Source organism: Oryx dammah, unplaced genomic scaffold (genome assembly GCF_014754425.2).
Source record: "Oryx dammah isolate SB20612 unplaced genomic scaffold, SCBI_Odam_1.1 HiC_scaffold_11, whole genome shotgun sequence".
Taxonomy (NCBI): Eukaryota; Metazoa; Chordata; class Mammalia; order Artiodactyla; family Bovidae; genus Oryx; species Oryx dammah.
In genome coordinates, this window is record NW_024070195.1 from 16,770,083 (window position 1) to 16,787,175 (window position 17,093).

Here is a 17,093-nt window from a genome sequence, read left to right on the forward strand (position 1 = left end):
CCTGTCTTCACTATCCAAATAAGTTATAATTATAACACAGGAAGTCTAAGTAGCTAGAGTCACAATTATATCCCTGCGGGCATTTTGGAAAGAGGCTGTGAAGGAGTCTTTCTAGTATGAGAGTTTTCCTTTCAGGGGATTAGAAATCTTTTCCGTTTGAAGAGTTCATCAATACGAATATTATCCCAGGAGTGAACACTTTTTAATTATTTGATTAGTGATTAGCTGACCATATTCTAAGAGTAAGGGAGTGAAGGAATAGTAAACAAGGGAGGGTTCAGGCAAAAGGAATGAGAAACTCTTGGAGGAAGTAGACACATTATTAAGGAGAGCATAACCTCCATTTTGTTTACATTTAAGGTTTTGTCTAGGCTGGCTCTGTAAAGGTATGGGTTGTTCCCATTTTATTTCCATTCATCCTCTATGCTTTACAATGTTTATCTTATTTAAGTGTTGAAAGTGATTAGTGACTTGCTGTTTGTTATCACTGGGTAGTTGTGCTTTGGTTCAGGTATTTGATAGGGTCTAGCAGAGGCTCTTGAAGAAAGCAACCCATCTCAGTACTCTTGCATGGAAAATCCCATGGGCAGAGGAGCCTGGTGGGCTGCAGTTCACGGGGTCACTAAGAGTCAGACATGACTGAGCGACTTCACTTTCACTTTTCACTTTCATGCATTCGAGAAGGAAATGGCAACCACTCCAGTGTTCTTGCCTGGAAAATCTCAAGGATGGGGGAGCCTGGTGGGCTGCCATCTATGGGGTCGCACAGAGTCGGACACGACTGAAGCAACTTAGCAGCAGCAGCAGCAGCAGAGGCTCTTAAAGTACGTATTTCTATGATTTGCTGCAGAAACTTAACTTTTTAAAAATTATTATTTCTGGTACTAAATCGAAGAAATACAGGAAAATAGAGTTCAGATGCTTTTGGATAAAACCTTCATTTATCTCCTCCCTTCTCTCTGACTTTTCAGTCATCTATTTACTCAACTAGTCCCATATTCTTGGATGACTTTTTTTGACTCTTATGTCTGCCTCATTCCTTGCATGTGGTCAAGGTCTACTTCATTTCCTGTATCTCTCACATCCTTTGCTTCTTTTCACTTGGCAGAGCCCTCTTTGATTTCACTTGGCAGAGCCCTCTTTGATTAGTGTCATAATATTTCCAGCTCTTTTGGGTTTGCTTCTTTTTTTCTATCAACCCCAACAGCCACAACTCCTCAATCCAGGTTAAGGTTTCTCTTTTCTAATTTTGGACATACTGTTCTCTTGCACTAAAATTTCCTCATTTCCTGTTGCTTTGTAGAATAAACACAAACTCTCCAAATTGACACAAACGATTCTCCATTCTAATCCTACAATAATATATACAACATATCACTGGAGCATAATCATGAGAGATACAGCATGTCTGTTAAAAAATGAGCATTTCTTGTTTTTTTTTTTTTGTCAGACTTGATTATTCACTGATACCTTATAATGCTATATGTATTAATATCTCAGTTGCCTTGATCTAGGATGTCAGAGATCCTTACGTCATAAGATGATCCTAAATGAATTGACAGATATACTGTCTTCCTATTTTTGCACATCAATATCTCATCAACCATTAGCCATCCATTTGCATCACTCCTATTACATACTCAGATGGCTCTTAGCTTTACTTCAATCAACTGTAGCACTTTGTTGGCATCACCTCTTATCCTTACTTTACTCTACTATTTAAAATAGTAATTTGTGTGTTTATATCACCCTCTCTTCTCCACCACTAGAGAGACTACTTCTGGAAAATAGATATTTTTTTAAACCTCAGTTTAAGTCCTCACTGTATCCAGGATGTGATTTACTAATCTATAAGGTAAGTGAACTTCAAAGGTACTTCATTTGTTTGTTTCCATTCGGTAACCACTGCTACTATTCTTGATACCAGGGCCATTTCTTCACATGTAATCTTACATGGAAATATGTAAAAGAGGGAAAAATCAATGCATTCTGGATGGCAAGGGACTGATTGTTAAATCCTGTCAAAATATCCCTTCTTTGGCTTTTCCTGACTGACTCTATAGAATATCTATGGCTCTCTTCAATATTGTCTGAAATCTACAGTATTCAGTTTATATGTTACAGTCAAGCAAGGAGAGAGCTTTCAATGTCACCACCACTGTTGTTGATCTAAAATCCTAAATTTATGCTTGAAATAAATTTATAAGAGACAAATACATGAAGATGTGTGTGGTCTATTGGTGAGTGTATGTTTTCTCCAATTGCATTGTCCCTCTTATTGCCAAATTTCCCCTCTAATAAATACCATCCTCTCTGCTGGAAATATCTAGACACTGAAGGAAAGACAGTTAAGCAAGTAACACAATAGAATTAGATGTTTTTGGCAGTAAATGACTTAGAAAGTACATTCAGGATTTTTCATGGTCTTTTGCCTTTTGAAAGAAGAAAGTGAAAATACACGAAAGCTGACACTTTATATGCATGAAGGAGCCAAAGGAGGGATTGATAGGTTGGTTTGTGGCAGAGTATTCTGTCATGTTCTGAAAGGTTTTGGTCATCCCAGATAGAGGCAGGGGCAGGACTCAGGCAAGAATAACCTTGGCTATGAGGTTGGTTTTGCTGGACAGTGTTCCTGTATGTGGGTGAAAGTTGTCTTTGCATAACAGAAGAAAAGTTGCCTGGATTCTGCCCTGAAGAGTTGCCAGGCTTTGTTCATCTCTAGAACTATGGCAATTAGTAGCAACAAAAGAATACTCCTAATATAAAGGACAATTTCAGAAAAAGAGAGGTAAGAAGATAAAATGGAAATAAAAGGGAATATGAGATATTTGCTTTTAGGACATTAAAAAAAAGCATATATATTTGGGTCCTTCAAAATAAAGTGTTCTAACGTCAATTTCATCCTTCACTACCCAAGTCCTTAATTCACTTTCCCTTTGCTGCTTTTCCTTCCTTCTGTCTTTCTCTTCCTTCTTTCTTATTCATCCCCCTTTCCCTTCTACCCCTTTCCCCCCCATTTTCTGTTTACTAGGAATTACTGTTAAAGCCCTAAGATGCTAAACCATCCCAGCAACATCACTGAATCTTAGAGGAGCCAGTCAAGAGATTGGCCTTCATACCAGGTTGTTTGGAGGCAACTGAATAAGCAGAGCAACCCTAATCCAATCACATTGCTTTAGTCTCAGTAGAGGCTCAGTCTGTTTGGATGATTTTATAATTTTGGGGACCTATTAGGGCATATGTGTAAGGCCAAATAATTAATGACAAGGATAGTTACTCTAAAAGTAAGAGAGAATGGGATCTCACTTCTCAGATAAATGTGTTTATGAATCCAGCTTTCTTATCTACTTGGTTTCTATGTGATCAATTGGACAATTGTCCAGACTCCCTAGGTGGAGGACAATTAACATTTAACTAACTAAGCTAGACTTGTTAAATCCAGAGTGATAGAATGTATGGAATTTTTGCAAGATGATGCAGGAAATGAGGATGCAGTGGAGTGTGAGTGAAGACAGCCACTGGAGGAGGATGAGCCGGTTCACCTTCGTGTCTGCTCTGGTCTTAACCTTTGTGTCCCCCAGAAATTTCATAGGTTGAAATCCTGACTCCCATGGTGATGGTGTTTCATAGGTGGAGCCTTTGGGAGGTGATGAAGTTATAGAGGTGATGAAGGATGGAGCCTCCTGGATGAGACAACTGCTTTTATATATAAGAGACACATGGAGTTTCTCTAGCCCTTTCCCTGATGTGAGGATATAGTAAGAAGTGTGAGACGGAAAGAGGGCCTTATCTGATCACACTGTGAAAATCCATTTCTATTGTTTATAATTCTATGATATTTTGTTACAGCAGCCCAGAAGGACTAAGATAGCATCCTAACAATTTTTAGGCAGTTCAGTAAACCTCATGCTATTTAGGTAGCCACGTGCAAAGCACTTATATTGTCTGTTGTAATACTGTGACAATATAAGAATAGGCTGACAGTTTGTGGCTTGCTTTCATAAAGAATTCCCAGAATTCAGTCTTCTTGGTAGCATGACCAGCACAATGAGTAATTATCTAATTCTTTGATTCTTATAACTTGACCCAGAATAGTTTTGTGTGATTCTTTAGTAAGCTCTTGAATGGTCTTAGTCATGTCAGTTCAAGCTATTTGTGACCAATTTTAATAGGAAATTCTTACACTCAGAGGTAGGGATGGATTTTCTTTTGATTTTTTATTAAATGAGATAAAGACATTGACAAATTTGCTTCTTAGATTTTGACATCTCTACAAAATCTGTGCTTATTTTGTTTCAGATAAGACCCAAATATGCATTAAATAGCTATAAAACTCAAAGAAGCTTTTGATGGGATGGATCATCACTAACCATCTCAGGACTGGCTGGGTTAATTCTATACTTGGCATGAGGCCAATCGGCACTTGAGTATCTGGAGGTAGGTGCTAATTTTATTTGAATCCCTTTGTAGGCAGTAGAACATTCTATAAAAAGCAGTTTGGCGCACACTCTCATCCTGCGCCTTCAGGGAGGACTGTTCTGACCACACTGGATAGGCCGCGTTCTTCTTCTCCTCCTCTCCAGGATGAACCTAAGCACCCAAAAGATAATGAATTTTATGAGTTTTATTAGTATTTGCTCTTCTTTGTTCCTTCTTATTATCAAATTAAGATTGGGGAAGACTTATGAAACTCTCTAGACATGGATTTGGAGCCAGTGTATGGAAAATCTATTAGCAATCTAAAATCAAGAAGCAGAACTCAAGTATGAGTTTGGTTTTGACTTTATCTTTCCTTCTTTTCCACTCTCATCCTTTGCTTTGAAGAGGACAAAGAAAGAATATGAGCAGACGTTCAGTAGCAGATCGCCTGGGTTGCTTTCTTACAAATTCCATGCTCCAGTTCTCTTACCCATGAAAATATGTCAACCACATGTGCCCAGCAAGAGGCTAGCTTTTGGTGGAATTGTGTGTCATGCAAGGAATGCTGCACCTGTCAAAAATTGTAGCTGAATTCTAATTCACTTACAACAGAATCTAGCATTATGAATGATTAGGCTCTTGCTTTATATAACAGCAATTAGAATATAGAAGGCCTGAATCTTGTCCTTACAAAGTGAGATGTTTCAAAACTCATTCCTCAATTCAGAGGTCATCTTTTTTCTTTCATAAGGAAAGCAAAGAAGGCTTTAGGAGATGGCTCACCCTTGCTTGTATCACTTCCACACCTTCTAGAAGTACTTTGGTCTTTTCTTTAATCTCTTCAGCCCCTGCCAAGATAGCAGGTGAGGCTCCTTTCAAGTTCGGCAGCTCTGTGGTTGCATGATGCAGAGGTTCATCCCACGAGTGGAGCAAATTGATAAGCAAGCTAAACAGGACTTTGTCCTAAACAACCACAGGAAACAATCTCATTAAAATAAACAAAATTCAGTGGGCTTGGTAACATGTGATTTTTGCTCAGAGAGGCTGAGCATATAAAAACAAACCCTTTATTATTCCTCTGTGTATACAAAAAAATTTAAAGATGTTAAGGATATAAAATTATAAAATGTATATTATTAGTTTATGCTTTGCTGAAATTCTTTAAAAAAACTGTCACTCAAATCATCCTTTTGATGAATTTTAATTTAGAACATGAAATATTTTCTTTTGCCCTCTGAAATTAGACCATATGCTCAGTGAGTTCTTTTATATTTGAATGCTTTGCTTGTCCAGGGAGAGAAATCTAAATATTTTGTTGGAACTCAATATGTACCTAGAGTACCTGACCCAGGAACTGTGGATCCTACCCATGCCCACATCATGTTCACCCAATGATTCATTTTTATTAATGTATCAAATCATTCATTAATGTATTCATTTTCTGATTGGTAGTTTTATGATATTTGAACAAAGAGATAATGAAGAAGACATGAAATTCTTAAACACATTTTCCTCAATCCATACCAACACCAGTCCCATTTGCTATCAGAGCAGTCTTTCTATGGACATGTGTAGGGGCAGAAAATGGCACAGTATTATCTTTAGTAACAGCATCAGTGGGATTCACAATGGAGGGTCCCCTCCACTCAGTCCACTACTACAAGGATTGGACGTGAAACTCCCAGGGGCTGAATATCTCTAATTAAAAGTCTTGATTTCTTTATGGGCATGAAATACTTTAGTGATATAGGAAATGAAGAGCAGAGAAGAGACAAGTAGACATTGCAATAGAAATATAATGGGAGACTAAGGAGCTGTAGTTAAATACAGAGTCTAGGGTGAGAGCAGCATAGTTTTCAAGGGGGCTTTGTAGCTTAAAGATGAAGAGTGAGAGCTCAGAGTTGGATGAAACCTAGACTCACTGCTTATTACCTGTGTGATGGGTGCAAATCCCTTAACTTTTCTGAGCCTTGGTTTCTTCATCTCAGGAAGTGTAATAACAGTCACTGTGCTACAGGATTTTTTTGTGAGGATTTAGCATAGTAATGAACACAGAGCACTTTATAAATTGTATGGAAGTGTAACAGCCCTCAGTAAATTTTAAATTTATTTTAAATTCATTAAAAACATCCTTCTTCTCCTTGACCTTCTTCCTTCATTTTATCATCTCCATTATTAAGATGCTGAGCAGATGGGAAGAATGTTGATATTATTAACAAAGTTTTATAAGAGAAGAGATTGTATTTAAGAGAAGACGTATGTGAAAATATTTTAAATAATGTTAGGATTGTGGTTAACGTGGGAATCAGAAAGGAATAATTAAAATGAAAAAAAGTTTGAGTTGGGATAAATGATTGAGGCTTGATTTGTAGGCTGTGTTTTCATCAGAACAGAGACAATTGTTGCAACCATAAGAAGCAAAACATGATATTTTATAGGACATTTGGGGAGGAGACTCATAATTAAGAATAAAAGTGACCGAGGAATCATTGAGAATGATAATGAAGTAGGTTTCAGAGAAGCAGAAGAATCAGGAGAGCCTTGAAAGTCAGAGGTAATGTCTCAAATGGTGCAGTGTAGGAGTGACTCGTATGTAGGCATCACTGGTCACAGGGAATACTCAAAACTGTGGTTGTTATTTCTTATATATCCATGAATTCGGCCAATCTTATATTTTACGCATAGAATTTTCATTCAACCCATGCTTTCATACAGTATAACAGCTGCAATCCTGGGCCTAATGCATTGGTTAAACTAAGGTTATCTGCATGGGAATTGATAGATCTGTTTTTTTTTTTTTTTTGCTACTAAGATCTTTAGTCATCACTTGAATCTATTCATACATTATCAACTGCATAATGTAATCTCTCTCTGATTGCTTAGTATTCCTCCACATTTCTCTGCATGTGCAGTTACTATTACTCTAATAATCTAAAGCCTAGTAACACAAGTGCACTGTCTCAGATGCTCTAGTGAAAAACTCAGATAAAATCCTCACCTCTGTATTTAAAGCTTTTGCTTTGTTATCAGGGGTGGCGAGGGATGCAGTGTGGCAGTTGCTGACCATCTTGGAAGTGGAGCTTATGCCCTGGCCATACTGTTGATCCTGGGAGTGATCAAGCACATTAAATTCCTTATGGTTATTTTGGCACTCAATAAATGAATTCATTACCAGAATATTAACACAGCTGATAGATGTATAATTTTTTTAATGAGGGTTACATAACAATTGAACGTCATTCTTTTTCCTATATTTTCCCATTATTGCTATAAACAATTGTTTTTCACCTAATTTTTCTAAACTTGAAACTCTTCCCTTCTTTGCTCTTCCCAGGTTTAATTTCATCCTTTCCAGTTAATATTAGGACAGGAAATGCTAAAATTACTACAAATAGAAACATGAGCACAATTTTTTATCAGTGTCTGCTCTACAGTGGGCTACAAAACCAATACAATATTGTAAAGTAATTAACCTCCAATTAAAATAAATAAATTTATATAAAAAAGAGAATAATTGGTTCCAATTCTAAACCAATCCTTCTATTGTACTTCTAAACCTATTCATTGCCAATCTTAGAACAATGTTTGAAATGATGCAGCCTTTTTGTTTAAAGGATAAAATAGCCCACTCACTTTCACCAAGGCTTCTTATGGAAATAAGCAAGAAGTACAGTACTTACAAATTTTTCGAACATTTCCCTGGCGATCCTAGAGTTGTAGTTAGCCACCACTGTTGCTCTGTCAAACAGGCTTTGAAGGGGAATCCGGCACGGGCCAGGTTGGTTTCTACAGTATGGTGGCTTGTTCTCCTGACCCTGGCACAAGATTAGATTTGACACCACCAGCAGCAGGAGCAGGTGGGATCCTGCATAAATAAGAACATGAACCACTCTGAGATGATGTATTAGCCTGAGGTTAGCAAAAGCCATCCTGTCCAGGGAAGCCTAATCTCTCCCTGTTGCCCTGAGCAGAATTTGATCCAATGAACCAACTCACTGGAAAAGACCCTGATGGTAGGGAAGATTGAGGGCAGGAGGAGATTGGGGCAACAGAGAATGAGATGGTTGGATGGCATTACCAACATAATGGACAAGAGTTTGAGCAAACTCCAGGAGATAGTGAAGTACAGGGAAGCCTGGCATACTGCAGTCCATGGGCTTGCAGAGAGTTGGACATGACTTAGGGACAGAAAAAGAAGAACATTAGAATTTTTAAGGTTTTTTCTTCTCTTAGTCGTATAATGCCATGGTATCTAAGAATAAAATGGTTATTTAAAATTAAGTGATGAAAGTAAAAGAAGTGACTCTCAAAAAGCAGAATTAAGTTGGAGAATTGTGGGACTATATCTCTGAACATCTAAGCTTATTGGGACAAGCAAGGAGAATAATAGTTCATATAACACAGGTATATTTGTGTACGGATATTTCTGTGTGTATATGCATGTGTTATGCATAAAGACAAATATGCATCTAATTCCTACATGGAACTTTGTGCTTTTTCAAAATTAAACTATATAGGAGACAATAAGTATAACTGTGGTTGTTCCAATAGTCATGTATGGATGTGAGAAATGGACCATAAAGAAAGCTGAGTACCAAAGAATTGATGCATTTGAACTGTGGTGTTGGAGAAGACTTTTGAAGAGTTCCTTGGACTGCAAGGAGATCAAACCTGTCAATCCTAAAGGAAATCAGTCCTGAATATTCATTGGAAGGACTGTTGCTGAAGCTGAAGCTCCAATACTGTGGCCACTTGATGCAAAGAACTGAGTCATTGGAAAAGACCCTGATGCTGGACAGATTGAAGGCAGGTAGAGAAGGGGACAACAGAGGATGAGATGGCTGGATGGTCTCACCGAATCAATAGACATGAGTTTGAGCAAGCTTTAGGAGTTGGTGATGGACAGGGAAGCCTGGCACGCTGCAGTTTATGCGGTTGCAAAGAGTTAGACACAACTGAGAGACTGAACTGAACTGAACTGAAGAATAGCAGAATATCATAAATCTGAATGTAATTGATCATTTATTGGAAGACAGCTAACTATATGGATTTTTTTCTGTCAAAATATAATTTGGTGATCATATAACAGATCTAAATATCCAGTATATGACTGGAGAGGATCTCAGTGTGTTATGCACACTGTAAACTGAAGGAATCAATTATCAGTGGATAACTATGCATTAACCTTGTAGTTTAATGAGCAAAATAAACTGATAAACACTTTTGTCCTTTTCTCAGTGTTCAGTTCACTTCAGTTCAGTTGCTCAGTCATGTCTGACTCTTTGCGACCCCATGAACTGCAGCATGCCAGGCATCCCTGTCCATTACCAACTCCCAGGGGTGCACCCAAACTCATATCCATTGAGTTGGTGATGCCATCCAACCATCTCATTCTCTGTCATCCCCTTCTCCTCCTGCCCTCAATCTCTCCCAGCATCAGGATCTTTAAGTGAATCAGCATCAGGTGGCCAAAGTATTGCAGTTTCAGCTTCAACATCAGTCCTTCCAGTGAACACCCAGGATGGGTCTCCTTCATGATGGACTGCTTGGATCTCCTTGCAGTCCAAGGGACTCTCAAGAGTCTTCTCTGACATCACAGTTCAAAAAGCATAAATTCTTTGGCGCTCAGCTTTCTTTATAGTCCAACTCTCACATCCATACATGACCACTGGAAAAACCATAACCTTGACTAGACAGAACTTTGTTAGCAAAGTAATGTCTCTGCTTTTTAATATGCTGTCATAACTTTCCTTCCAAGGAGTCAACGTCTTTTAATTTCATGGCTGCACTCACTATCTGCAGTGATTTTGGAGCCCCCCCCCCCCAAATAAAGTCAGCCACTGTTTCCCAGCAAGCTATACTCTCTGCCTATAACCATTTTAGGTGATATTGTGCCCAACCATTGAAATTGAGGCTCTTCCCAGAAATGCATAGATATGAGCCCTGCTCCAGAGTTTGTGTTCTTGATGCTGGTGTCTTCTGTTCTCTGGTCCACTAAGTTCCAGGTTTTCTCTCCTGAGCATCATCTGGTTCTCCTGTTTACACAAGTATTTGTACTTTGGTTTTCCTATCAGTTCTCTTGTTCTTTTAATCAGACTACCCAACCTCTTGATGGTTCATTTTTCAGACCCTTTTCTTCTTTGTTTTTCCTGATGCTTGTTAATGTATTTGCTGTCATATATTCCTGAAATTCAGTATCTACAGCTGTCCTACCATATCCTCTTGCTGTCTAAATTTTGGCTTTTAGCATCACCATATTTTTCTGAACTTCATTTTCCTTTTGGTCCAGTTTCTGGTATTCAAATTAATCTGGATTTTCACATCTGGCTGTTCTTGGTGCCTCAAACAACTATGAGACATTAGCTTTCTCTCTATGCAATACTGCCCTTTATTTTGATACCATTGCAGACTTTCTATAATTTCACTTCCTGCCTCATATTTTGTCTTTTTCTAGCTGCTGTAACTTCAGTACTATGTGTCTTTACATTGGTATTAATACTTAAAATAAATTCTTAACCTGATGTAGCAGATAATTAATAGGAATACAATCAAAATAGTAATAATAAATCCCCCCAAATTAATATCCATAATGCTCCCACTTTTAAAAGATATTCTACTCAAATATTATTGAGATCCCCTAACTCATGTTTCATTACTAACTGGTTCAATTTTGAGATAGAATATAGAGAACAATGGAGTGGTAAACACTGACAATTAATTACCTTGCCCTTTATATCATTCAGTTCAGTTCAGTTCAGTCACTCAGTCGTGTCCAACTCTTTGTGACCCCCACCAATTGCAGCACGCCAGGCCTCCCTGTCCATCACCAACTCCCAGAGTTCACCCAAACTCATGTCCATCGAGTCAGTGGTGCCATTCAGCCATCTCATCCTCTGTCATCCCCTTCTCCTCCTGCCCCCAATCCCTCCTAGCATCAGAGTCTTTTCCAATGAGTCAACACTTCACGTGAGGTAGTCAAAGTACTGGAGTTTCAGCTTTAGCATCAGTCCTTCCAAACAACACCCAGAACTGATCTCCTTTAGAATGGACTGGTTGGATCTCCTTGCAGTCCAAGGGACTCTCAAGAGTCTTCTCCAACACCACAGTTCGAAAGCATCAATTCTTTGGCGCTCAGCTTCACAGTCCAACTCTCACATCCATACGTGACCACTGGAAAACGATAGCCTTGACTAGACGGACCTTTGTTGGCAAAGTAATGTCTCTGCTTTTCAATATGCTATTTAGGTTGGTCATAACTTTCCTTCCAAGAAGTAAGTGTCTTTTAATTTCATGGCTAAAGTCACCATCTGCAGTGATTTTGGAGCCCCCCAAAATAAAATCTGACACTGTTTCCACTATTTCCCCATCTATTTCCCATGAAGTGATGGGACCGGATGCCATGATCTTAGTTTTCTGAATGTTGAGCTTTAAGCCAACTTTTTCACTCTCCTCTTTCACTTTCATCAAGAGGCTTTTGAGTTACCTTTCACTTTCTGCCATAAGGGTGGTGTCATCTCCATATCTGAGGTTATTGATATTTCTCCCAGCAATCTTGATTCCAGCCTGTGCTTCTGATTAGTAACTGTGTAAATGTTGGTCTTTGTACAGTAGCACAAAAACTAGCACATATTAGAGCTATTCCTAGCACATATTAGAGCTCCTTGTGGGTGATTGCTTTTGATGAAGGATGTGAACTGAGAACTATAATTGCCAAAAAGATGAGTGGACATGAAAGGAAGCAATGCAAGGAAGACATAGGCTTTTGTTGTTCTGGTAGGAAAATCTTGCTGTGTCTCTCATCTACATTCTAATCTCCAGATTTAACCAAACCCTTATTCTTCCTTTGATTTTTTAAAAACTTGGGTTATTTACGTTTGTTTGCTCTTTGGTTGTATGAATCTGATATATTTTTGGATATTAAGACCTTATCAAATATGTGATTTGCAAATATTTCCTTTCATTCTATAGGTTGCCATTTGATTTGTTGATGGGTTCCTTTGCTGTTCAGAAGCCTCTAAGTTTGATGTGGTCTCAATTGTTTATTTTTGCAGTTGCTACCTTTGCTTTTTGTGTGAAACAAAAAAAAAATATTGCAAAGACATATGTCAAGGAGATTCTCTCAAATGTTTTCTTCTAGGAGTTTTATGGTTTAAGGTCTTATGTTAAATTTTAAATCCATTTTTGGTACAATTTAATTTTTTTGCATACAACTATCCTGTTTTCCCATTACCACTTATTGAAACCATCCTTTCCCATTGGATATACTTGGTTACTTTGTCATATATTAATTGACAATACATGGATGTGTGCTTCTTTCAGGATTCTCTGTACTGGCCTGTTGACCTGTGTATATGTTTTTATGCAAATGCCATTCTGTTTTGATTACTTTATATATTTATACTTTTCTTTATTTCTCTTTCAGATAGTTTGCTGTTGGTGTATGGATAGGCAACTGAGTTTTGTATATTGGAATACAGTAAACAAAATATATGCTACAGCTTTATGGAATAGACATTTTTCCCCCAAATAAGACATACAGATGGCCAAGAGGTATATGACAAGATGCTCAACATCATAATTACCAGGAAAATGCAAATCAAAAGCACAAGCGATATCACCCCATACCTGTTAGAATGGCCATTAGCAAAAAGGTAAGAAAATAACATGTGTTGATGAGGGTATGGAAAAATAGTAGGTCTTGTGCACTGTTGCTGGGAGTGTGAATTGGTGCAACTCCCATGGAAAGCAACTGTACAGATTCCTCAAGCAATGTAAAAGAGTAATGTTATATGATATATTAATCCTACTTCTGGCTTACCTCAAAGCTCAAAGCTTACCTCAAAGACCCAGGTTTGATTCCTGGGTTGGTAAGGTTCCCTGGAGAAGGAAGTGGCAACCCACTCCAGTATTCTTGCCTGGAGAATCCCATGGACAGAGGAGCCTGGCAGGCTACAGTCCATGATGTCACAAGAATTAGACACAACTTAATGACTAAAATGAAACCACAATCCTACTTCTGGATATATATTCAAAGGAAATGAAATCATTATCTTAAAGAGATATTTGTACTCCCATGTCCATTAAGCATTATTCACAGTAGCCAAGATAGAGGAACAATCTCAATATTGTCAACAGGTGAACAGATTAAAATAATATGATATGATATATATGTGTGTGTGTATGAATATTATTTAGCCATTTAAAAAAGGGAGAAATTATACCATTTGTGGCAAATGGATAAAACTGAAGAGCCTGATGCTAAGTAAAATAAGTCAGAGAAAGAGAAATACCATATGATCTCAATTATTTGGAATCTAAAAAATATTGGAACTCAGAAACAGAACAGGATAGTGATTGCCAAGAGTTGGAGGGTGCAGAAAATAAGGAGAGATTTCTAAAAGGTTACACATTCTCATTTAATAAGGTCTGAGGCTCTAATGTAGAGCGTGGTGACTATAAGGGATAAGATTGTGCTGTATAATTGAAATTGCCTAAGATAATGGAGCTTATATATATTCTTTAGAAAAAAATAAACAGTAAACCTGTGAGGTGATGGCTTTGTTACTGAACTCAATAGAAAAGGAAAATATTTTCTAAAACATATATACATTGGGGTCAACAAGATGGTGGAGGAGTAGGTGGACATGGAGTACATCTTTCTCCATGGATGCATCTAGAATTCATGTACAGAGTTTTCCTGGAAGCTCAGTGGTAAATAATCAGCCTGCCAATGTAGGAAGCACGAGTTCAATTCTTGATCTGGAGATCTCCCATGTCACAGAGCAACAGTCCCATGCACCACAATTATTGAGCCTGTGCTTTAGAGCCTAGGAACTGCAAGTACTGAGCCCACATATCACAACTACTGAAGCCTGTGTACTTAACAGCCCATTCTCTGTAACAAGAAAAGCCACCACAATGAGAAGCCCCGTATGCTGCACCTAGAGACTGTCCCCCACTCTCTGCACCTAGAGAAAAGTCTAGGAAAACATGAGCTGCATTAATTTGTGTTGCAGGATGGGAGAGTCGAGGGATACTGGGGAAATGAGAAATTAACACATTTTCAATAGGTTTCCCATATTTTTCTTCATTTGCTTCTTCTTGCCCCCCTTCTCTACAGGATGGTGTTAAAAAAAGAAATTAATGCACATTTAAGTACCTCTAGAGATGTATCAGGAGTTCCTGACCACTGGAAAGGAAATCATAGATTCATGCAAAACTCACTGGGATGAAGGGAAGAAGGAGGAGGGAAAGCAAGCAGAACCAATTTGCACCACAGGGTCAGGGAGCTGAAGCAGGGGAGAGTTCTCAGCATTCAGGGCAATTGGTTGCGCAGAAGGGAGGCATTTGAGGCCTTTGGAGAGTGAAGTAGCTGATCTGTGACAGTCCAGATGGAGTGGAACCACACAGATAATCCATGCCATAGCCTTATATACCTCGAACAAGGTTGCAAATCCATTGGTGCTCACGGTGGCTGGATGCTGGAGCCATGGCGATCGGAGAGAAATCCTAGGATGAGGACAGCTGCTGATGGAGAGATGGCCCAACAAGACAGATTGGAGATCTGCAGTGGGGAATGCCTAAGGAGGCAAACTTGGCAACCATAGAAATAGGCTGCTACTGATTACTCACACCCTGGGGGTGGAGCTATCTCTGCTTCTCTTTTACCGTATTCTTCTCTTATCAATGCTGGTGCCTGCATATGAGCAATAGGGAAAGATCACAGTGATGATGGCCTTCAAGTGACCAGTGCGCTGAGCAATAGAAAATTGCAGTATATCTATACACCCTATGCGGGCATGCTAAGTTGTTTCAGGCGTATTCAACTCTTTGAGAGCCTATGGACTGTAGCAACGAGGCTCCTCTGTCCAGGAGGATTTGCCAGATAACAATACTGGAATGGGTTGCCATGCCCTCCTCCAGGGGGTCTTCCCTACTCAGGGATCAAACTGGTGTTTCTTACCTCTCCTGCACTGACAGGTGGGTTCTTTACCACCAGTACCACCTGGGAAGCTGATATATAGGCTACCCTACCTATCCTATTCTCTTACTATCTAAATTTTGACTTGTAGTGTTAAAATTTAATATCTAAATATATGTGTGTTAACGTTTATTACAGAAAGATCACACTCTTCCTCAGTGGTAGTGGTGGTCTATGTCTATGGTTAAAGAACTAGGACAGGCTTCCTCTGCCCTGGGATGGATTTCCTGTACCCTCCCCTTCAGGGAGGTCAGTGGGTGGCCAACTCCATCTATGTATACCTTGTGTGTGGGTTTGCTGCAATTCTGCAGCATCCTCACAAAGAATTTTGTCTTAGCCACTGGAGATGCAAACTGTGTAGTGTCTCAAGACTTCACTCAGTCCCAGTGGGTTTTATCAGGAAGGTGCAATCCTTAAGAATAAAAACATACTGCCTAGAAAAGAATACAAACTCATAGTCTTTATCATCTTCATAAATTAAGTGATAAATCTCACCAAACTCATTGAGATATATTCTCAAGTAAATTTTGTATTGGCTGCAAAGTTGTAAAGCTGGAGCATTCATAATCTGGAGGAGTCCACACAGGCTCTTTCCACATCAAGACAATATCTTGTCACATTCTTTTCCAGTTGCATTGATGGGCCACAGTGTTTGCACACAATGAAAGAGCTCAAAAATAAGGGATTTAACCCAGAAAAAAAAATTCAACTCTCTTGCTTGTGAGAAGCAAGAAATTTCTTTTCACTCTGAAAATACCTTTTTTTTTTTAGTTTCTACTGTACTGTGCACTAGGCAGTATAATGTTATATGCACTGCCACATTTATATTTTTATAAATGTATGTCACAACCATACATGGCAGGGATAAATATCATTATTTTGGAGGTAGAGAACTTTCTTTTTTGCTTTCCATACACTTCTTACATATTAGATTTTGATGTAAATTTTAATCATTATTTTTTCTAAATCTTTTAGTGAGCTGTCCTTTTCTTTCCAGACCTTCCATCACAAACTGCTCTGTCCATCTCCTGGAAGAGCCCCAGTCCCCTAATATCCCTGGGATCCCCTTTAGTTCTGTCTAATACTGGCTCTGTTCTTCAGCCAGACTTTGCTTTAAAAATGCAATTATAGTTGTGTTTCTGCTCCTGAAACACTTGGATGACTGACTCTTGTCTTTAGAAGAAAGTCTACTTTCTTTCTTACTCTTCTTGGGTCTCTCCTAGATCTTGCCCTTGTCTGGGCTTCAGCTTCACTCCTAGCCTGTCTTCTCTCTTCTCTCTCCAGTCCAGCTACACCAGACCTTACCTGTTCCCTGAAAACACCATCATCCTCCACCGCCTTCCCTCTCTTGTTTTCCTTTGCATAGAATGCTTCTTCCTATCATTTCCTCAGCTTCCTCCCATGTATCTTTTAGATTTTTAGCTTCTGCATCAGTTCCTTGGACAGTGATTCCTAACTGTCAGACTAGGAGCCAAGTTCCAAGTTACCCTTCTCTGTGCTTTCACAATGTCAATCCTTCCTGTTTCAACATTTCTTCCAGATTGCTGTTTCATGTTCAAATATCTATATTTTCTGCTAGAATATAAACTTACTGAAATCAGTGGCCTCGCCTGTCCTGTTTATCTAAGTATGTTCATCCTGTAACGAAGAATCTTGTGCTGATGAATCATTCAGTAAACAGTTGTCAAATACA

General features: G+C 38.7%; 2 protein-coding genes across 2 annotated transcripts in view; one reads left to right on the forward strand and one right to left on the reverse strand.

Annotated features, from left to right (window-relative positions):
• Window positions 1–4,204: 4,204 nt before the first annotated feature.
• On the reverse strand, window positions 4,205–8,348 carry LOC120870251 (chorionic somatomammotropin hormone-like). Its single transcript, XM_040249880.1, has 4 exons — window positions 8,100–8,348; window positions 7,418–7,525; window positions 5,203–5,382; window positions 4,205–4,590 (listed from the first exon to the last, which is right to left on the reverse strand). Exons 1-4 carry the CDS (start codon window positions 8,346–8,348, stop codon window positions 4,396–4,398), a joined length of 732 nt encoding a protein of 243 aa, XP_040105814.1. The 3' UTR covers window positions 4,205–4,395.
• A 4,704-nt stretch (window positions 8,349–13,052) lies between these two features.
• Window positions 13,053–17,093, forward strand: part of LOC120870252 (chorionic somatomammotropin hormone 1-like) — a 56,335-nt gene continuing 52,294 nt past the window's right edge. Inside the window, exon 1 of the mRNA XM_040249881.1 lies at window positions 13,053–13,070. Within this exon, the coding sequence (XP_040105815.1) occupies window positions 13,053–13,070 (18 nt within the window). The remainder of the gene's footprint in view (window positions 13,071–17,093) is intronic.